This window comes from Arachis ipaensis, chromosome B8 (genome assembly GCF_059453495.1).
Source record: "Arachis ipaensis isolate K30076 ecotype BB chromosome B8, ASM5945349v1, whole genome shotgun sequence".
Classification (NCBI taxonomy): domain Eukaryota; kingdom Viridiplantae; phylum Streptophyta; class Magnoliopsida; order Fabales; family Fabaceae; genus Arachis; species Arachis ipaensis.
In genome coordinates, this window is record NC_142443.1 from 1,847,369 (window position 1) to 1,869,741 (window position 22,373).

At 35.3% G+C, this 22,373-nt stretch overlaps 4 protein-coding genes and 1 pseudogene across 5 annotated transcripts; 2 read left to right on the top strand and 3 right to left on the bottom strand.

Annotated features, from left to right (window-relative positions):
* Positions 1 to 969, top strand: LOC148546979 (uncharacterized). The gene has a single exon (XM_088496847.1). The coding sequence runs from the start codon at positions 1 to 3 to the stop codon at positions 967 to 969; it is 969 nt and encodes a 322-aa protein (XP_088352973.1).
* A 76-nt stretch (positions 970 to 1,045) lies between these two features.
* LOC148546980 (uncharacterized) lies at positions 1,046 to 2,028 on the top strand (annotated as a pseudogene).
* A 1,176-nt stretch (positions 2,029 to 3,204) lies between these two features.
* On the bottom strand, positions 3,205 to 4,063 carry LOC148546981 (uncharacterized). Its single transcript, XM_088496246.1, has 3 exons — positions 3,994 to 4,063; positions 3,632 to 3,850; positions 3,205 to 3,510 (listed from the first exon to the last, which is right to left on the bottom strand). The coding sequence occupies exons 1-3, from the start codon at positions 4,024 to 4,026 to the stop codon at positions 3,205 to 3,207; spliced, it is 558 nt and encodes a 185-aa protein (XP_088352372.1). The 5' UTR covers positions 4,027 to 4,063.
* A 3,792-nt stretch (positions 4,064 to 7,855) lies between these two features.
* Positions 7,856 to 13,463, bottom strand: LOC148546982 (uncharacterized). Its single transcript, XM_088497315.1, has 5 exons — positions 11,947 to 13,463; positions 10,119 to 11,623; positions 8,984 to 9,911; positions 8,818 to 8,904; positions 7,856 to 8,716 (listed from the first exon to the last, which is right to left on the bottom strand). Exons 1-5 carry the CDS (start codon positions 13,438 to 13,440, stop codon positions 7,856 to 7,858), a joined length of 4,875 nt encoding a protein of 1,624 aa, XP_088353441.1. The 5' UTR covers positions 13,441 to 13,463.
* Positions 13,464 to 17,156: 3,693 nt separating this feature from the next.
* LOC107612664 (protein indeterminate-domain 11) lies at positions 17,157 to 20,447 on the bottom strand. Of its 2 annotated transcripts, none has more exons than XR_015896847.1 (5): positions 20,413 to 20,447; positions 19,388 to 20,211; positions 18,903 to 19,302; positions 17,904 to 18,824; positions 17,157 to 17,844 (listed from the first exon to the last, which is right to left on the bottom strand). XR_015896847.1 is itself a non-coding variant. In XM_016314364.3 (5 exons), exons 2-5 carry the CDS (start codon positions 19,521 to 19,523, stop codon positions 17,319 to 17,321), a joined length of 1,224 nt encoding a protein of 407 aa, XP_016169850.1. In that variant the 5' UTR covers positions 19,524 to 20,211; positions 20,413 to 20,447; the 3' UTR covers positions 17,157 to 17,318. The 2 variants fall into 2 exon arrangements, 1 of the variants encoding a protein (XP_016169850.1); XM_016314364.3 differs by having other exon boundaries at positions 17,157 to 17,323; positions 18,142 to 18,824.
* Positions 20,448 to 22,373: the final 1,926 nt, after the last annotated feature.

A 22,373-nucleotide genomic window follows, 5' to 3' on the forward strand; every position in this document is an offset into this window, starting at 1 on the left:
ATGGGACCTGAGATGTACCAATACGAATCTGATGAACTGTATAGCCCTCCTGGATCTGATGATGAAGATGAACCTGTTTTTCCTCAACATAACCCGAACACACCCTTTGGGAAAATTACTCTGGAGTTGAACATGGAGTTTGAGACCATGGAACACTTTAAAGCAGCGGTTCAAAAGTATAACATACAGATTGGGAGACAGGTTTTCTATCTTAGGAATGAGAAGAAGATGTGCAGAGTGATTTGCTATGACCCCGACTGCCCTTGGTTGTGTTACTGTTCTAGGACCAACTATCCAGCCTCGTTTCAGATTAAAACATTTGTGGATGAGCATACTTGTCCGAGAAACAACAAGAGTAAGTCAGTGAGTTGTGCCTCGGTTGCTGAAGAACTTGTGCCTAAACTCAGAATCCATCCTAACATGTTACAAAGGGAGGCACAGGAGTGGTTTAAGGTGGAGTATGACATCTCAGTTAATGAGAGGATGATGTACAGGGCTATGGATAAGGCCAAAGATGTTATTGAAGGAACGGAAAAGGATCAATACCTGAGACTTAGAGACTATCTGAATGAGATCATCAAGGCTAATCCTGGGTCAAGAGCCAACATGGGGACAACTCCACAGCAGGAAGGGTTGCCTAGATTTAGGAACTTGTATGTATGTTTGGCTGCTTGCAAGCAAGGATTTAAAGCAGGGTGCAGACCCTTCATAGTGTTAGATGGGACGTTTCTGAAAGGGTACTTTGGAGGGCAGTTACTAACAGCAGTAGGTCAGGACGCTAATAACCAGCTATTTCCAATTGCATATGGTGTTGTCGATGCAGAAACTCAGGAAAATTGGAGATTCTTTCTCGAGGAGTTACATACTGACATAGGGGACTATAATGAGAATGGCTGGGTGTTCATGTTCGACCAGCAAAAGGTAATATGCAGTGTATCCAATCATTATAGTTCTTATATTCCTACTTGAGTAACTTAACTGTATTAATATTAACTGCTGAATTTACCCATGAATGCAGGGATTGATACCAGCATTACAGGATGTGATGCCAGGTGTAAAGCACAGATTTTGTTGTATGCATATGTGGAGAAATATGAACAAACGATGGAAGGATAAGGAGCTTAAGGGAGCATTCTGGCAATGTGCAAAAGCAACTACTGATCAAGAATTCAAGGATGCAATGGCTAATGTAAAAAGGATCAATAAATAGGCATGGGAGTATTTGGATAAATTTGAGCAAGAACAATGGTCAAGAAGCAAGTTTTCTGAATGGCCAAAGGTTGATAGCTTGACTAGCAACAACTGTGAATCGTTTAATTCAACCATTGTGGGTCTGCGGGGGAAAATCATACTGACAATGCTTGAGGAGCTCAGATTCTATATCATGAAGACGATGGCAACTCACAAGGACGCACTGATGGCTTACACTGGACTTATAGCCCCTATACAAGTGAGTAGATTAGAGAAGGAAAAAAAACAAGCTAACTAGTGGGAGGCACAGTGGTGTGGTGATGATGAACATAACGAATTTGAAGTCAGAAAGTGGCAACATAGAGTCAGGGTGAACACAAGAGAGAGGACATGTTCCTGCAGAAAATGGCAGCTGACTGGACTACCATGCTGTCATGGTATTGCAGCAATCCAGAGGAAGAATGAGAAGCCTGAAGACTATGTCCATCACAAGCTCACCATCGAGGCATACAACAGGACTTACCAGTTTCACATTAACAGCATACCAAGCCAAGAGTATTGAGAGCACCATGAAGGGTTGCCTTGTCTGCCTCCTCCATACAAGAGGCCTATTGGCAGACCTTCCAAGAAAAGGAAAAAGGACAGCAGCGAGCAAGACTCTGGGAGCCAATACCATGCCAAGAGAAGATATGGCCAGATAACATGTCAAACCTGCAAGAGAGTAAGTGAAACAAGTTTATTATCTACTATCTACTTACATAATATTATTCAATCATACATAAACTGTTTGGATACTGATTTAATTTATTTATTGCCTGGCTGCAAGGTTGGACATAATAGTAGGACTTGCCCTGAGAGATCAAATGGAGCAGCAGCTCAAGAAGAAGGAATTGATGAGGATGAAGCTAGAGAGCAAGAAGCTAACTGGGAGGAGACCATGGAGGCTGCACATGCTGCACATGTTGCAGATGAGGAAAACCTCACTCAAAACCACCCACAGAGTCAACCTGATGAGGTAAACTTTTGTATTTTAATTCAGACCTTGTTCTTTTCAAAATGTTGCACCTGGAACTGAGAAAGCCCCACCCTAAACTAATCACCCAACTCATACAGAACACTGAGGCTGATTTGTCTACCACAACAACTGCTGCACCCCCTAATGCAGCCACTACACCAGCAACCAGCTCAGGACCAGCACCTCCAGTGGCAGCAAGGCCAATAGAGCCAACACCACCAATACCACCAACAAGAGGCAGAGGCAGGACCATTCGAAGAGGAAGACCCCCAACCTCAACAGCACCTCAAACTAGGGTTGCCAGCCATGATGCTGGGTCTAATTGTCAGATCCCAGCCACACCAACCAATGCTGCAGGACCAAGTACTGGGCCTGGGTCAATGTCACAAGGTCCTTTGGGTAGGCCCACTCTGCAAGCCCAATATTCAGCATCCTCTAGGCCACCAACTGTGACTAGGGAAACCATGGCAGCAGCAAACCCAGCCACACAGAGCAGGTTCACAGGCTTCATGTCCACCCCATCCTTGAAGAAGAAAAAGCCTTCAGCAAGCATCAAGAAGTGATAGCTTTCTTTCTTGGGTTTTCATTTTGTTTTTAGTTCCATGTTGGACTTGATGTAGATACTATGCAACTAAATGCCATTATGGCATGTTTAGTTTTTAGTTCCATGTTGGACCTGATTTAGTATTACTTGTTATCAACATTACTGTCATTATGCCATGATAGGTTTTTTGGGGCAAAACTTTTGTTATTTTGGGTCTGAGGTATGTTACTCTGGATACTTATGGATTATGTTTTCATGCTATGAGACAGGTGTTTTTATACAGCTTCTGTTTATGCCATTTTTTCATCAATGGCTAACCTATCTTATATATGGCTTGCTCACAATTCAAAAGCAATAACTCAGTCATAGAAGACAAATAAGAGTGCATCCATTAATTCATCTCAATTACAATTAGGAGAACATTACAAATAAACAAAATTTCATCCCTAAAATCTTAAATTTGACCATACTTAGCCATACACAGCAGACTCAAATACAGATTTAACCCAAGCAATACACAGATAACAATCAACAAGAACTCAACCCTCTTCAGTTTCTCCTTCATGTCATTAACCACAGGAAGTACCATCATCATCCTATCCCTTTCCCGTCCATCACTACCCTCCTGGTTGATTCTGCTTTTCTTTTTTGGGTCTGCTATGCCCACCATGTTGCTATTCTCCGAAGAAACTTCTCCTTCCACACATTGCTCTTCAATTTCATCCAACCATTGAAAATACCCACAACATCTTTGTGTGTTCTAGCATGGCACAAAAATTTCATGAATAAGAGAAGATCGGAAAGTAAATCTGAAAAGTGGAGAAAATAAACCCAGGAAGAATGCATCATTTCCTCACGTAACATCAACATTTTAACCTTACCTTCCACAGAGGGCAACGTAGAAACCATCTATCAGGGTTGCTACTTGTCTTCGACTTCAACGGAACCACCGGAAGGGGACAAAAGCAACACCCATCATAGATTTTACTACCAACTCCAGAACCACCATCAACGTCGAAGGCTATGGATGAGTGCTTTCTCACGATTCCACCTTTTCCACGAGCCCTAGCTGCTTGCATCTTCCAGATTGGGATCGTGCTCTACGAGAGAGCGAGGAGAGCAAAATTGGGTTTTAGGGAAAAATTAATTTGGGGCAAAACTAATGTTCAAATTAGGTTTAGTTTATTTTCCAAGTAGGATAAAAATAATTAAAATTAGAAATTCCATCTAATATAACACTAACCTTGTCAGCAAAAACGGGCCACCACGTAAGCATCGTACTCACCGGAGATATATTCCGGCAAGCTCTTGGACACGCTTGGCAAAATTTTAAATCATTCAGGTACCTTTTTGTCAATATCAATAGTTGGGTACCAAAATGTCAGCGTTTGAATCTTTCGGGTACCGAATTGGTCATTACCTCTTCAAAAATATTAGAAAATACTAATTTTTTTATCTTACAATAAAATACATAACAGAAAATGAGTGAAAATAGAGAATAAAAATGCTAGATAAAAAGAGATAATACTGATAATTTTTTATCAAGCATCTAATTCATTTAAATTAAGAAAAAGCAACAGTAAATATGGAAGAATAATTTGTAACTGATGACGTTATTGCAACAATTGATGAACTCAAAGAACTTGAAATACCACAATGTGGTTACTATTTTGTTTCATTGTTTATTTTTCATTAGTTGAAGTTAAGATGATGACATTAATTATTTTTAACCTTTTTTTCCTATTAGGTGCATCTTTGATTGGTTCATTTGTCAAATCAAAAATTCTTGCTGCATTTTCTGTTCTTACTGGAAAGAATTCATGCAATATTTTGAAATACAAGAGTCTGATCTTAAAGTAATTTCAAGATCTTTGCTATTTTTTAGATTTCATTTGATATATATATTTTCTATTTAAGAGGCATAATCTATTGAATTTACATTTATGCATCATTAGGTAAGTACTTTAATTATTCTGTCTCTTTGATAGTGTGATTGCTTGAATTGGTGGCATGTTTTTTGGCTATGATACCCAGGTATTTATTTCATTTCATTTTGAATTTCATATACACGATTAAAAAAATCATTATTCCTTTTTTAAATTCGTGTTTATTATGCCACATCTGCCCCTAATGATTCTTTCTGTTTCTGATTGTGTGCATCAAAGTTACTGATTTCATCTAATTTCTTACTTATAGTAGTTCATTTGTGAAATTCTAACGTGTGTTGACTGAAGATATGAGAGATATATCAAGACATTTTTTTCCCTTCAATCATAACTCCAAGTGTAATTAATAATCAAAACTTCTATTTTACAATTCATTCTATTTTAAGTAAGAACTGAGTTGTCACAATATCAAAATAGAAAATTTTGATGCAGCTTTGTCTTTGGTGCATCTATTCTTTTATAATATTTTTTTATACATAAAAGAGAATTGTAATTTTACTTTAAGTTACTTACATATATCATATGTCTAGACTGATAATAAGGTAAGTGAGGTGATATATAATTTAAAATAGTTAAATTATGTTATTCACATAAAGTCCCATACCATCCCATCTAAATTGAACATTGCTAATTACCATTGTAACTGATGCAATTTTCAATTCTCATGGCCGCATTCAAGTTTTTTTACATTTTTGAAACTTCTCAAATATCAGTTTGTTTATTTATTGTTGTTTTTATTAGTGTCGAATGACTAATATGTGATTAATGACCCAACTTTATCAGGTTGAGACTTAATTGGTCACAAACCTCATCTCACACAACACGTTTGATGAAAATGCTCCCTACACGTTCACTGTGTTATGATTTTGAGTTACGGGCTCTGGAAACATTATTTAAGTGGCTAAAGCAAATTACAAATTTCATAAAAAAAATATTTTTTTGTTGGTTTCATGGTTTAGTTATTAGATGCAGAGGATGATCCTTAGTTCATAAATCTAATGGCTTCTTAAGATATGTGCTTTTTTTATCTAGAGAACATTGGAGGCCAAAAAACACGCATATTAAAGTCCACATGATGCTTCCAATGAGCCTTAGGTAAATATTGCAAGTTTGTTCTTTCTTTTTGTTTCTTCTTCTTACATTTAATTTTTGTATTTTTAGGAATACACGTTGATGCTCTATTCTTGATGATGACTTGATTATAGAGAAGTTCTCTGCAGCAATTAGTGCGTCCATTATTGGTGTAATTAGAATGGATACATCACTTGGAAGATATGGCATTAGGGATGTTTTTTGTTTAGTTTGTGTATAATTTTATATTCCATGAATTATGTTCTTTTGTTTCTAACTTACCAAGTGACTACAAGGAAGAGTATGTTAAACAACAATGTTGAATGAATGGAGTTAATTTTGAGAGTGTTTGGAGGTTTTTAATAAGTTAGAGTTTAATAAAATGTTTGAGAGAATTAAATTAATTACGGAGAGAATTCTTTGATTAGGAGCCAAAAGAATATAATTGAAATAGAACATGTAGAGTGTGTTTAAAATAATTATTTTGTCCTTTAACTATTACCACTAACTCTTTAGTGAGGATAATTTTGGTAATATCAGAACTCATGATAATACAATTGAAAATTAGACCACTTTTTGTGTGATTTGATTTAAATTGAATCATGAAAATTATATTCTTACTAGAAATCAAATTTGCATTACTTTTTCCTACTTAAGTATAAAAAAGAATCCTAATACTAGAGTGAATTGAAATCACAATGGTATTATTCATATTATCACTACATCTACAAACAACACTAGAATAATCTAATATTCTTCATGTCTTCCTTTTTTTTTTAATTGAAATAATTACAATTTACTTTAAATTTTACAAATACTTTAAAAGTAATAAAGATGGTCGTTTCTTTTTTACACTAGATAAAATAACCAACAATTATTTATATTTACGTCATTCTAACGTGCGTATGTGCGCGCGAGTATCTTACTAGTTTGTCATAAAATTATATGAAGTTAATCAATTCAGTCTGCAACAAATGTAAGGTGAGGTGCAACAGATGGGTCAAAAGATTGCTCACATAATCATATGAAGTTAGGTCAGGCTGGTAATCAGCCTCAGCAGAACCAGTATTTGCTCCACTATAAAATTCAAAGTTTGTACCTCCATGTGCCATCTGAAAATCAGAAAACGTGATCAAAATGGATCAATTGAAATGCTATTCTCAAATATAGTACAAAGCTGGAAGTTCAGACATACATATAAGACTGCCGAACCATTTTTTTATCATATGTTAATATAGTTTGTCATAAAATTATAAAAAAATAGTGTGTGTCATTATGATGTAAATGTGACTTATATTAACTCATGAATTGGTTTAGCATTTTCCACGGACTCTACACTAATTACTACTACTAATTAATAGTTTAGATGTTAATATGTATTATATAAAATAATTTAATTAAATATATTAAATAATTAATAATTTTATCATTTTTATAAAGACATTTTTATTTATATTTTTATATCATATATAATTGGGATATAAAAAAAGTTAGTGTACGACTTTCTTTTATAAAATATTTTTTATTATGTATAATTTATAAAAGATATTTTTTTATTATTTTCAAGATTTAGATCTAAAATCTTGAAGTTATAAGTAATTTGTTATCTCAACTAATTCTAATTTTATTACTTTTATTTGTCATCTATTGATACACTAGCGTGAGTAATTACTTTTTTTTCTTCAATTAGACTGGAATTAGCTAGTGATTAAAGTATTAAACTAAATAATCAAACATTTCTTTTGATTCCAAACAAGCGTTAAGGACAGATCACCCAATCAATGATCCAATCTAACGTGTCAGATCATGGATGAGGTGAACCATTGGATCCATCGAAATCGTGTATAGTTTGTGTCAATATTGCAAGCCCAATAGAGCAGGAAAAAAAAGAAGAAAAGAATCACAAATCATTTTAATAGCAAAGTTCTTCATTAGTTGTAACTTGTAAGTTGAAACCAGAAAAAATTGTTTAAATTAGTTAATAACATATTGCTAAACACTACGTTGTTTTCCAAAATTCCTTGTTTTTTTTTGGTGACTGAAATAAATTAAACAAAGAAAAACAAAAAAAATAAAACAAGGAACTGCTTAAATAGAGGGACAGTCCCGTTTAAGACTACTCTTAAACTCCTCCCAAGGTGAAAGAAGCTCCACATGCGAAAGTTGTAACTTCATCGCCATCTTTGCCATAGTATCTGCCACCGTGTTTGCATCTCTCATAATCAAACGAAAGTCAACACGCCAATTCCAATGCATGATATCTCTTATTTTGAGCACCAGTGGATCAATAAACCCAAAACCATCTTGAGTAACAAGATTAAATGCTTCCACACAATCTGTCTCACAAATAACATCTCGTTGACCCACATCCCAAGCTAAGAGATATCCTCTCCAAATAGCAAACAATTCTCCTTGAAGAATACTATTACTCTCAATCATTCCCAAACACCCCCTTTGCCAGCTCCCATTACAATCTCTAATAACACAAGCAAAACCAACACTATCACCCGAACCAAAATAACTAGCATCACAATTAATCTTAAAAGTACCAATGGATGGGGGATTCCAAAAACCATTTAGAGTAGAGGGAAGGGACATACGTTGTAATTCAAAAATATTTCTAAGCTCCTTTTCTGAAGTTAATGCCAGACAAATGACTTTTTCCGGAGGCCAAGTTTCATGGGGATTAAAGATGTCGTTATTCCTTGCTCGCCATATCCACCAAAGTCCCGAAAAGAACTTGAACGGGTGCTCTCTGCTATGATACAAGAACCAGTTCTTCAAATCCAAAGGATGACAAGGAATATCCAACCTTTGCCAGACAAGCTGAGCTTTTGGACAATCCCGAATACAATGTATAACCGATTCCTGGCTAGAAAGACATCTTGGACACATATCCGATGACGACATCCCTCTTCTAAAGCGAAAACTTGCAGTAGGAAGAGCCTCCTTAAGACACAACCAAGCCAAAAATTTATGCTTTTCCGGAACAAGCTGACGCCAAAGCCAAAGCCAATTCTCCCTCTCCTCCCAACCAAACAGCTGCTTACACAACCACAAGTAACCATTGCGTGAGTCATAGACTTTGGCAGCAGACCCACTCCAATACCAACCCACTTCCGGACCTGCTTGTTCATCTGGATTGTAAGAGAGAATATTATCTTTCAGATTTTGAGATAAAGGAGAATAAAGAGTATCCAAATGCCACCTACCAACCGACCAAATATCCTGTATCCGGAGATTCGAATCAGAAATGTGGACATAATCCATCTCATTAGATAACCGTCCTTTTCTCCTCCAGCTAGAAAACCAAAAATTCTGGTTCAAATCTCCAATACACCAAGCAAACCCATCCTTCAACACTTTCCAAGCCTTGCAAAGACACCTCCAAATGGGAGAGTCCTTGTTCTTAGGATAACTAAAACAGTCATATAGAGATGATCGGTATTTGGCATCCAATAATTGGACCCATAGCTTGTTTGGCTGCTGGAAAAAAGTCCAAACTAGCTTCCCAAGAAGAGCAATATTTACACAATAAGGATCTCTAATCCCCAAACCTCCATATTTTTTTGGAGTAACCAGTACCTTCCAACTAACAAGATTCAATCCTCTTCCATCAACTTGTCCTTTCCAAAGAAAATTCCTCATCATAGACTCCAATTTACTAATGATTCCTTTGGGAAAAATAGAGACCTGCATCTGGTACGTGGGAATAGCAGCGGCAACAGAATTAACCAAGCAGAGTCTACCAGCCCGATTGAGTAAACTCCCTTTCCAGCTTGCTAGCCTACTCCGAATCTTATCCAGGACACCATTGAAAGCTGAACGAGTCACCCTAGAATGGCTAAGGGTAACTCCAAGATACTTGCCCAAATCCTGGACAAATCTGATAGAGGATACCCCAGTGAAAACCTCTTTCCTTCTTGCAGAGACATTCTTGGAGCAAAGCGCTTTAGACTTCTCCACATTAATCTTCATCCCAGATGCTTTGCAAAAACTCTCTAAAACCAACATCACATTTTGCACTTGTCTCTTTGTAGCTTTACAGAATAGAAGCAAGTCATCCGCAAACATTAAATGGGATATTCTTGGTCCCCCTCTAGAAATAGCAACCGGCTCCCACAAGCCCAAATCAACCTGATGACTAATAAAGCATGCCAGTCGCTCCATACACAACACAAAAAGATAGGGTGACATAGGGTCTCCTTGTCTAAGACCTCGGCTAGGAGTAAAGCCATTCAGACGACTCCCATTCCAAAGAATAGATAAGGAAGAAGCAGTGACACAATTCATAATCAAATTAAGTGTAGGAATAGGAAAACCAAAGCTCTTAAGGGTATGAGCTAAAAACCTCCAGTCAACTCTATCATAAGCTTTCTCCAGATCAATCTTAAAGGCCAGTGTGCCTTTCTTTGATTTAGTCTTCTTCATAAAGTGGAGGACTTCTTGAGCAATAATGATGTTGTCAGGAGTTCCTCGTCCCGGAATAAATCCTCCTTGAAGCGGGCCAACAATCTCCGCAAGATGAGGACGAAGCCTATTAACAAGGACCTTCGTGATGATCTTGTAAACTACATTGCAGAGACTAATCGGCCTGAAATCTTTCATAGATACCGGTGATTCAACCTTTGGAATGAGAACCAGTAAAGTCTCCAACATTCTCGGATCAAGAGTAACACCGGAGAATGCCTGCTTAACCATCTTCCAAACATCAAAACCAATGATCTCCCAATATTCTTTGAAGAAGAAAGCTTGAAACCCATCCGGACCTGGAGCTTTAAAAGAGTTCATGTGAAAAACAGCTGTTTTAACTTCCTCCATAGTAACTGGTGCCGTAAGATTATTGCAAGCTTCCTCATTCAGAGAAGGAAGAGGCACATCACCAAGGCAACCCAAATCAACATCATCCAAATGACAGAATAAGCTTTTATAGAAAGACTCTGCTTCTTGACTCAGAACCTCTGGATCAGTTTCCCACACTCCATCCTTGAGAAAAAGGCCATGAATCTTATTATGCTTCCTTCGCGCAAGAGTTTGAATATGAAAGAATCTTGTATTCCTATCCCCGAACCTTACCCACTGCTCTCTGGACTTTTGGAACCATAGGAGCTCTTCTTGCACTAGAGTATTATTATAATCATCAAGCAACTGTTGCTCTTTCTGACGCAAATAAATACTATCCACCACTTCCAAACGCTTTTGTAAATAATTAATCTGCTGCTCTAATTCACATTTCTTAACAAAAATGTTACCAAATACTTTCGAGTTAAACTCTAGTGAATTCTTCTGTACTTCTGAAAGCTTGCCATGAATTCCTCTATTACCAGACCACCATGACTGGTTCACAATATCTTTATACCCAGGATGAGTAGCCCAAGCAGCAACAAATCGGAAAGGTCGATTCCCTTTAGGCTGAGGACGACCTTTACAACGCACCAGAATAGGGCAATGATCAGACTGAAGCCTATTTAAAACTTCTGCATAAGCCTCTGGAAAGATAGATAACCAACTACTATTTATACATACTCGATCAAGCTTTTTTGCCACGTCAACATAATTTTTCACCCTCCTGTACCAAGAAAACTGCCTCCCGATAGTCTTCAGATCAAACAAACCACTATCCCCTAATGAAGTAGCAAACATGTCTGCTCTTTGATGAGAAAATTGACAGCCCTTAGATTCATGAGAAAATTTGACTTCATTAAAATCACCAAGAACAATCCAAGGTCCTTGAAAAACCATGGATTGTGCAACAAGATAATCCCAAAGGAGAACCCTTTTATTAAATTGAGGACTGCCATAAATACCACTACACCTCCAAATTAAATTATCAAAGTGAACCTCAACAGTAACACCCTGATCAAAAGCATCAATGAACTTACAACAAACACCCTTCATAGAGGATAGAAACCAAATACCTCCCTTATGCCCCTCTGCCTCTACTATACCAACAGAGTGATACCCCAACCTTTCCCAAAATAATTTTAAATGCTGAAAAGGGGAGTGAGTTTCAACCACAATAAAGAAAACAGGTCTAAATTTCCTAACAAGTTCCTTACAATGCACCCGGGCTAACTTATTAGAAGCACCCCTAATATTCCAAACAATCATATTTAAACTATCCATAAATAATAGGGACATAATAAATAAGAACATAAACTCTAAACAGAATCACCAACCTCAATAGGTGGTTTGTCCTGCGGTACTGGCACACTCTGATCCTCAATAATTGCCACCTTTGGACCCCCTGACACTGCATTTGCCATGCTTCCATCTACTAAGGTTTCCTCCGTTGTGCCACCATTTTTATCAACTGGCGAGTTCTGCAAGGAGGAAGGCCGAGGACGCTTCCGTAGAGAAATTCCACGACGTGCAGGAGTTCTGCGCGATGGAGATGGCGCAATTTCATGTTTTTCTTGCTTCCCCATCCTAATGCCAGTTGATTTGCCTCCATCACCATGCAAATTGGGCCTTGGAACCCTTCTCGAACCAAACTTGTGCTGCTTTCCATCTTGGTCCTTCAAACCTGATGACTGGCCCATTGTAAATTTTTTCTTACGCAGCACTTGTTGCCAGCCCTCTCCATCATCCATGCATGCCTCATTAACAAGACCATCAGGCACGTGAGGAGCCAATGATTCCGTAACCACATCCTTCCCTTTAACAACTCCTAATTTCTCACCCAAATCACGAGCTTCTGATTCAGCCTCTTTTTGAATCTCATGATTGTTGTGTGGCACTAGTGTTGGGGCTTCATTATTTTTTCCATCACCAAAGGAATTTATGTTTCCTTCCAAGGACTCCTTCTCCATGCACAACGATTTATCATGCCCATACCGTGCACAAGTAGCACAAATCAACTGTAAACTCTCGTACTCCACTTCATAAGTCACACCCTCCACTATAATATGTTTAATTACAGGCAACTCAAGATTAATTTGAACACAAGCTCGGGCATATTTTCCTCTTTCTGCAAGCTTAGTAGCCAAATCTACTTTCACCGGAATCCCAATTGCAGAAGCAATTCGCAGCATTGCTTGTTCCTGGTAGCACCAAATTGGAAGTCCCGAGACTCGAATCCATACCAGCGTTGATCCAAAGGATTTTTCGCATGGCCTAAAATCCACATCCCATGGCTTTACTGCAACATAGTGACCGTCTATCAACCACGGGCCACCAAGAATGACTTTCTCACGATCCCCAGCAATATCAAATTTAACCAAAAAATATCCAAATCCCACATCCAACAAATCAAACCCTCCTTTGATGCGCCATACTATCCGGAGCTTATGCATGAGAGCCGTGTAGCCATAATACTTATCCAGCACCTTGATCACGATGGCTTCCTTATAAGGTTCAGCTAGACAGCTCTTTGCCTCCTTGGTAAAACTGACACTTGGTGGACGAGAATCACCCTGCTTACCTGTCACCGTCGCGATACCATCCCCAGATAAAGACCCTACTAATGCAAAGGCCTTAGACTTTTCTGCACCAATAACTTTATCTCTAAAAGAGACCTTGGTTGGCTTTCCTAACCCCTCTCGAGAAGAACCCTCCTTAACACCGGATGCACACCCACCCACGCTCTCCCCCTTATCTCTTCCGATGGCATGGCCATCTTCCTCACCGTGTTTCACCCTCAACCGCTCGTCCCCGCTTTCTCCTTCTCTCATTCTCTTTGAGTACGGAGTACGTACTCTTTCTCTGCTAGGGTTTTTTTCCAACTCCCCAAAATTCCTTGTTTAATAGCCTTACCAAATTATTGGGTAATGCTAGATAACTAATAACTTTCTTGAATAACATGAACAACCACCAATTAAATTAAAATACATTACATATTCAAATTATCCATATAAATCTTAATATTAGAATAACTATCTGCACACCTAGTAAAGTGAACATTCGATATATCCATTGTTCACATTGTTTAATATTTTCATTATCTACCTATGTTACCTAGATTATTTCTTTATCAATAATAGGCTTACTATTGTAATTATTTTTTAGTGAGAATACATAAAAAATACATAATATATAAAGTGTAATAACTCAACAAATATTTTTTAAGACATTCTCTCACTAAAAAATAATTGAGTAGCTATTTGTTGCTTTTTGCAAGTACACGTTTTTTTTCCTTTTATTTTTTTGGTTGATTAAAAAAAACCACGATTATATATTCAATATGATGGTGTTGATAAACCCTTTGATGATGAAAAAATAGGTACTAAAATTACATTGAACGGACCATTGTATTTGTACCACCAAAGTAGTGTAGAATTCGGAAATCACATCATCACTATGCGACACGATTTGCGATGAAAAACTCTAAGCACTCATCACACATGATACATTATTGATAGAAACTCGCATAAGTTACTTTTATAAAAAATTGATATTTAAAAATTATTAAATAATTTAATAAATTTGACTAAATTATTATCTAATTATTTTTAACTATAAATTTCACATAAAAACAACTAAATTCCTTTGTGGATGACAGGATGAGGATCGATTATGATGGTAAAGAGTAAAGACACACAAATTATTGAAAGAGAGAGATTTATTGATTCCATAGCAATGTGCATAATGTATGGGTTGGGAGAGGAAGCAAGAAAGTGATGGAGGCCCTCCCTTATTAACTTGGCTTAGTTTAATTAGCTTGACTAAAACTAAAAAAAGGTTGAATTATTTTTAGGCAAAGTAGGGAATATTAATAGGCGTTCGCTTTTACAATGACAAGTCAACTTAGATTATGGCTAGATTCTAATAAAACAACACATGTATATAACAAACAAAAATCCATTTCATCATTCTGCCAACTCACTCAGCTTTTTAGAGCTACCAACAGTATTGTCTTAAACATTATTCCCCCTTTTCTTTTGTTATGAAAATAAACATTAGAATAAATGATCATTTGTACCTATAAAAGATGAAAACGTTGACATATGTACACACTAAATCGAAACTAAACTTATATCCACGCAAGATGTCCTCCATGTGACAAAAATACCCAGGATATTTTTGTCATACGAAAGACATCTTGCGTGGATACAAATTTAATTTCGATCTAATGTGAATATATATATCAATATTTTCATCTTTTATGGATACAAATAATCATTTATTCATAAACATTACTATTCCCTTTTTCTTCTTCTAAATGAATTGATTAGACTTGCCAGACAAAAAGCAACCCTGCATCTAAAACCAATGTAAATTCATGCTCTATATATTTAGCTAGCTAGGCCATTTCCATTTCCCTTTACGTGTTTTTTTTAGCTGTCTCTCTACATCTATGCCCCACAGCACTTGCATAAAATGACAAATGTGCAATGATATATCTTATCATTAAAAATAAATAATTTTTAAATATTTAAAATTTGTTATAAAAATTAAATTAAATACTAAGTAATTGACATAATAAAATTTACTTTAAAGTAATTACTATTTAATAACATTTTAATATATTCATTATACTTTACTGATATTCTGAAAAGAAAAAAAAATTGTCAACAAGAACTACTCAACCTAGAGCTATATATCTAGCTAATAGATCTTTTGTTAAATATGTTTGGTCATCATCGCGTGGTTTAATTAATAATATGTTAGTTGTTGTTTATTGTATGCTTTCGTTTTCATGAGTAAGATGAAGGCTCACAAGTCATCACAAGATCGAGCATCTCGGGATTCAGAGGAATCTTTGGGTGCAGAGATGTTTTGCCTCTGCAAACCAATGAAAAGAGAGGTGCCAACGCCACTTTCAAAACTTTCTTATTATATGAATATATCTACATACACATACACTGCTACTGACCTAGCCATTATATAGCATATAGCTAATAATCTTATTAGGGTAACAAGAATATTATATGCATAAACTTTCTTGAAGTTCTATATTTAAATGAAACTGTATAAATTCTTAGCTCGAGTTTAACATGTTTAAATAGTGACACTTGAAATGGTGTTGCTTCAATTTGCTCATGGTAAATATTTATAAAGGTAAAATGACAAATTAATCCGCATTGTCAACCACAAAACAACTGAGAGGAAAAAAAAATAAAAAATAAAATATATACGTACAATTAATAGGTGTATGTATGCGCGAAAAAGAAATATCTTAGGAACTTTTTTTATTTATTTAACATTCAATCCCACTACGTTACTAACAATATTTCTGCTAACTTCTACCAATTCTTATTTATAATTGTGTTTAATGGAAGTGTCTTTATAGATGTATCTAATAAAAATGTCTTTTTTATGACTGTGTTTAATAGAAGTGTCTTTATAGATATATTTTTTAGATATATTTTTTTATATATGTATTTAAAATATAATAATTAATTATTATTGATAGATAATATGTTGGTACCTATACTTTTCCTTTTAACATTTAGTTTGTTAGAAAGTATAATATATAAAAGAAAAAATAGGGCAAATGGATTCAAAGGATCCTCCATCAACGCGAGCATTTTTTTTAATATATATGTATATTAATTTTTTAAAATTCTCCAAAAAATGAGAAAAACAAATTCAGATACCAAGCTAACATGCATTATTTTACATATAGTCACGGATGCTCCCTAAAATAAAGAATCCAATGCATTTTATGTATACACATCATATCATATCCTTCCATACACATAAACTAGTCGCAGCATGCATATTATGATTGTATCATTGATCTTTGTGATTATATGATAATGATCATGCTAATAATAATAGTGATTGTCATTATCTTATTATACTAAGAGATAGTTATGCATATTTTACCATCAAAATCGGTCCACGTGATAATAATGAGAGAATTAATCAAAAAGGTTAATGATTCAGATAAAGATGGTAGGTAGGACAAATTTTTCACGAAGATTCAAAGCTCTCTATCATGAGAAGTCATAATATAACTGACGAGTTCAAAAAGATAGAAACGAATCATCGATCTATATGGTAAAAAAATCGGCAGATTTGATCGTTGACTGGCCCACATGATGGAATAATAACATTATTAACACGATGCATTAAACTGAAACATATAATAGATCTTCTAAAGAAAAGTGTTAGTAGATTATAACATAGAAACTCAATCATATATATCTCTCGCTTTTCTTAGATTTAATGCAACAACACATATACTCCATTTAATCAGTTTAATTAATATAATGCATGCATTTGAAATTCTATAGGTGAAGCCATAGTCCTATAAATTTTTGGTCAATTGGATTATCATTTCAACTTGATTATTCTTTGGATCTTCACGTGAAAACTCTAAATACTTTTTATGTTATATAATAAAGGGGTTTAATTTAACCAGCAGGACAAACAAAAACGGTGGAGGGGGTTAATTATATTGTTTATGTGGTCAACTTAAAAATTAGAAAGAGGAAAATATATATTTAGAAAAAGAATATAATCGACAGAATTTAATTTACCCATATGATCTTTTCATTTGCTTAAGGCTTAAGCTCAACAAAGGTTCATGGACTAAACAATAGAGAATGTAAAGTAAGTGTGTAAGGACCGACCATGTTATCACTACTAATTCTTCCATTTGAATCTAATCTGAACAAGACATAAAAGACAAAATATTGTCAGATAACGAATATTGAGGTAACTTTCAATACATATTCTAGAAAAGGTTTCACTCCTTATATCTACCGTTATATCATAGATAAATCACTTATTACACTCTACCACAGTACAAATATACCTCTCAATCTCAAGCTTTTTTATTTTATTATTAATTTGGAGGGAGGGGGATGGAGGTAATAATAATTAATTCATATATATGTAGCAAATTAAAAAAAATATAGATACTTGTCTAAAACAAATAAATATTAATGTCTAGATCCTCTTCTTGGTTTTAGATATATTTTGAAACAATTATTTGATGGTTCACTTAAGATCAATATCATCAAATTTGATGGGTTTTTCCAACAATTAACTAGTTGAAATTAATCAGCATTTATTTTTCTTAAGATCTTATATTCAAGTTTTGTAGTCAACAAAAAATTTTGTGATGTGAGAATTTTACCCCTATAGTATATCTAGCGTGATGCATGAAGACTAATTAAGGTAGCTTTGTTATTATAATGTAGTTAGTTGGCTTTAAAAATTGTAATAGTTGTTTAATAAAAAAAATTATAAAATTTATAAAACTCAAGACTAACCTTTTAGTTGAATTATTCGAATTTTGTAAAGATTATTAATTAGATGAAAATGTTTTTATATATATAAAGCATTTTCACATAAGTAATCCATCTTTTTTCTAATTCAAAGTGCTAATACATTTATGATTGGGTAATTAACAAAACAATAAGCACACAAATTAACACTGCGTGTGTCAGTGTGTGTATATATAAGCTAGCAGATAAGCTAACCTTGCCATGGCTTTTGGTGATGATGATGCGGGGAAGAAGAAGAAGTAGAGTTGATGCAGTTACTGATACCGGCAATGGTGAGGATATCGCTATGAGAGAGAGGCCTAAGCCCCAAGAAATCCCTGGTCATTCCCTCGCCAGCACCGTCATTGGCGCCAAAAGCGTCGTCAAAAGAGTTGATGACGTGGTGGAGGAGAGACGGAGAAGAAGCAGGAGGCGGGAAGAAGCCATGGTGAGCGAAAGCAGTAGGGTCGTCACGTGAGGACAAATTCAAACCAAAAGTGTCAGACACGTGACCCTGCGGGTGGGTCCTGATGAGCTGTGACTGTGAGTGTTGTGCGGATGAGCTGACGGTGGTGGTGGTGGTGGTTGCACCCATCTGCGCTGCTTTCTGAAGCAACGCAGTTGCTGACATGTGCGCTGTGGGTCCAATTACACCGCTAGGGTTAGGGTTTCGATTTGGTACTTGTTCATCCAGATCCAACCTTGGAGTCGTCGTCGTAGTAGTAACTGACGAGAAATCAAGCCACGGTGTCATGGTGCTGAAACTACTTTGCTGCTCTTGCTTCAGTGAGAATCCATGGATTTCATGAGATTGAGACTGAGATACAGCTGTCACAGCTCTCGCGCTTTCTTCTGCAAGCGCATCACAAAACGCTCTGTGCGTGATAAAACTGTCCCTCCTGAAATTCAATTCATCAAGACACCAAACTCGAAGAAACCGTTAGTTAGTTAGTTAGGTAGTTAGTTAGTTAGTTAACCTTGAGAAGAGGGTGCCGCAGTCGCATCGGTACTCGCGAGTGCCGCAGGTTTTGGAGTGAGCTTTCCAGTCGGATTGAACGGCGTACTTCTTAGAGCACTTGTCGCATTTCCACTTCTTCTCGCCGTGCTTCCTGCTGAAGTGCTTCTTGATTCCGGTGAGGTCTCCCAGTGCTCTGCCGGGATCGTGGTGTACGCAAGTTGGCTCCGGGCACACGTACACCTTCTTCCTCACCACCTCCGTCTTCGTTCTCTGCTTCAGCTTCCACGGCAAGTTGTGGCCTCTTCTGTGCAGCTGCAGATTCTGGTCTCTCTGAAACCCTTTCCCACAGATCTCGCATAAGAATCTGTTCGTCGCCATCAGAGTCTTCGGTGACAACGCTATTACTTCAGCATCAGGGTCTATATACATAACATAACATACCATGTTTAATTTAATTAAGTAGCTACAGAGTTTAGTTAATTAATCAAACTTATATATATATACCTGGGTTACCAGGGAGGCTTCTCTTCTTCTTATTAACTTGTCCATGAGTTTGAGATGGTGGTGGTGGAGTGAAGTTTGACATGTTCTCTTGAATTACTACTCCTGCTAATGCTTGCTTCTTGTGTTGTTGTAACATATGAGCCCCTTCAATTCAACATCTTGTCGGTCCCAATAAGGGTGTTCTATAATTCTGGGATCTAAGTATATAAGCTAGGATAAGGAATTACTAAACTCCTCACTCCTTACCTTAATTAGAAAAAATTGGAAAAGAAACAACAGAACAGAACAAAGTAAAGCAAAGCAAAGAGAAGCAAATTAAAAACTACAACCAAGTCTTGATTAGAAAAGTGTTTGTTAAATATGAATATGAACCAAAATAATATGATTAAACTTGGATGGTTAGCTTGCTATTATTATAGCTACTTCATTGTTTAGTTTTGGAACCAACCCAAGAGACAATTTTCTGTTTTTACTTCTTAGCTTCTTCTTTATCTTATTTTAGGAAAGAAGAAGAAGAAAGTGTTGACAAAGAGAATTAGTAGAAGTAGTGAAACCAGATATATATATGGTGGTACAGCAACTTCAAGCTTCCAAAATCATAATCACGCAACAAAAACACAGTAATTGCACCACACACACAAGTATGAACAAAAATGTAGACCCAGTTGTTGAAACTCAGAGAGAGAGAAAGAGATGTGGATGAGGGAAGGGGATTCTCCACAAAACCCAAGAAGAGAAAGAGAAGGGAGAAGGCAACCCTACCCTACAACCAAAGGACTCTGACGTAGCACTTTCTGTCTTTTCCTCTCTTCTCTCTTTCTCAACTTTCAAACCAATTAACCAACCTGAGATGGTCAAGTGATCAGCTCACTCGTCCGTTTAAATAAGTGTCGGGGATTCGAATCACACCTTATGCATGCAGCAATTCATTGGCCAGTGGCAGATTCTTAAATAAAGCTTCGATCTGCGATAGATTAATTCTTAGCCTATCGAACTTGAAAATACCGTGGACAACAAAAAAAAACTCTCAAACCAATTTTTTTTCCTTTCTTTTTTTGTTTTTGTTTACTTATGTTATTTTTTTTAACTCATTAAGTTAAAGGTTAATTCGTCCTAAATTTAAATTTTATTTAAAAATTTGTTAATGATCAATAAATTATTACATATACAAAATAAAATTCAAACGTCAAATACTTATCTAAACAAACGAATAAACTAACCTTTTAAGCAACCCAAATTTTTTTTATTATTATTCATTCATTTGCTTGCTTTTCTAACAAAGCTCAATTCTTTTCTCTCTAAAACCTTTTTAACAGAGAGAAAGAAAGTCCATTCCACTTGTATTATTTATTTATTTAACATAACATGATGGATGCTTTCTACGTTTTACAGTGACATGATTGATCCATTGATTCAATTCTAACCGGCATGGCTAAAAGCCTTAGCTTACACCCTAAATTCTTCTTTATTTTATCATTATTCTACCTATTTCGCTATTCAAATTATTTCTGACAATTTTGTATCTCTTGCATGCTCCATAACATGCCAATAATTCTAAACAAAAAGATCTTGTTAGGTTCCGGATCTACAACGCAACACAAATTTTGTCGCCCTTGTCATTTTCATTTTCAAAATTTGTCATTATAAATATTTATATGATAAATTATCTATATGATAATATTTATATAAATAATTAGAAGGTATAGTGTAGTGTATAGGATGAAGCTATAGTTAGAAGCGTGTCAAATTGCGTGGCTGACACTACTAATGTTGTTGTTGACTCCACAGTCAATAATAACACTGCAAAACTAGTGAACCCTTTCAGCGGAATTTTTGACTTCCATGTGCTCTTGTTACTCAGTATTTGACTCAACATTTAATAAACTAACCCCGTTTTATATATTCTTTGTACAATTTCGTTGCATTATTAACAGTATTTTTGTCAATTTCTGTTAATTTTTATTTATAATTATATTTAATAAAAATATTTTTTTATAATTTTATTTAATAAAAATATTTTTATAAATATATTATGTTGTACTCTATATTTTTCCTCCCTTGTATTTACATTAATTTTTTCCAATTATTGAACATTGGACTTTTCAACTTTATATGTCTCACGGTTTATCTTTAAGAATATAAAATAACGTGAACCATATACTATATATGTTAGGTTCCAATTAAATGGCTACTATTCAATTGCCAAATATTAATTAAAGAGTCGTAGTATATATATATTATATATATAGTGACGACAATTATGAATGCTTGTAAATGTATTTAGATTTTGACAAATTAATGAAAGGAATATAAATATTTTTAATGGGGTATGTGGGTAGAGCAGAACTGGATTTGTTTTTGTTTATGTTAGTTCAGCTTTCGAGATGCCTGCACCTTATGTACGAGCTTTATAAAAATAAATTAAAAAAATAGTTATTGTTATTATTGGGCATGGAAATTAGAAAAACATATTTGTTTTGTCATTATCTTGTTTTATTCTTCAATGATTAAGGTTTTGAAAATGGGATCTTGCTCGACTCAAGTCTCAATGTGCTCTACCAGCTCATCTCTGCCATTAAAAAACACAAAGGAACAAAGGTTATTAATGCAACGGTATATATTATTATATATGATAATAAAATCAAAAGGGTACGGTGTCATGGTAAAAAGACAATATTAGAAGTTAGAACAACTTTACTCAAAAGAAATTTGCTGCTTCTTAGTAATGTAGGTCAAATTATAATGCATCGACTGTATTAGAGACTAATTTTTTGTGATTTTATCATGTCGAAAATTAGGTACGAATTTTAAAAATATGTTCGGTTATTATTTAGGATTGGGTCCGAATTAAAGCAAATTCGATTTTATCCGATATATATGCACTCTAAAGAAATTAAAAAAATGTATATATGTTTTAAATTAAGGAGTACTAGGGAGTTAGTAGATTTTATGATTTGTAATAATCAATTAGTTATTAATAGTGTTT

Coding starts and splice junctions, on each gene's coding strand:
- LOC148546979 (XM_088496847.1), top strand. CDS start 1: ATGGGACCTGAGATGTACCAATACGAATCTGATGAACTGTATAGCCCT.
- LOC148546981 (XM_088496246.1), bottom strand. CDS start 4,026: ATGCTTACGTGGTGGCCCGTTTTTGCTGACAAG. Junction 3,851..3,993: donor GGCCCGTTTTTGCTGACAAG/GTTAGTGTTATA, acceptor GCTCTCTCGTAG/AGCACGATCCCAATCTGGAA. Junction 3,511..3,631: donor TACGTTGCCCTCTGTGGAAG/GTAAGGTTAAAA, acceptor GTGCCATGCTAG/AACACACAAAGATGTTGTGG.
- LOC148546982 (XM_088497315.1), bottom strand. CDS start 13,440: ATGAGAGAAGGAGAAAGCGGGGACGAGCGGTTGAGGGTGAAACACGGT. Junction 8,905..8,983: donor GGATACAGGATATTTGGTCG/GTTGGTAGGTGG, acceptor CTTACAATCCAG/ATGAACAAGCAGGTCCGGAA. Junction 8,717..8,817: donor CAATGGTTACTTGTGGTTGT/GTAAGCAGCTGT, acceptor TTGTGTCTTAAG/GAGGCTCTTCCTACTGCAAG.
- LOC107612664 (XM_016314364.3), bottom strand. CDS start 19,523: ATGTTACAACAACACAAGAAGCAAGCATTAGCAGGAGTAGTAATTCAA. Junction 19,303..19,387: donor AAGCCTCCCTGGTAACCCAG/GTATATATATAT, acceptor TTATGTATATAG/ACCCTGATGCTGAAGTAATA. Junction 18,825..18,902: donor TGCGGCACCCTCTTCTCAAG/GTTAACTAACTA, acceptor ATTGAATTTCAG/GAGGGACAGTTTTATCACGC.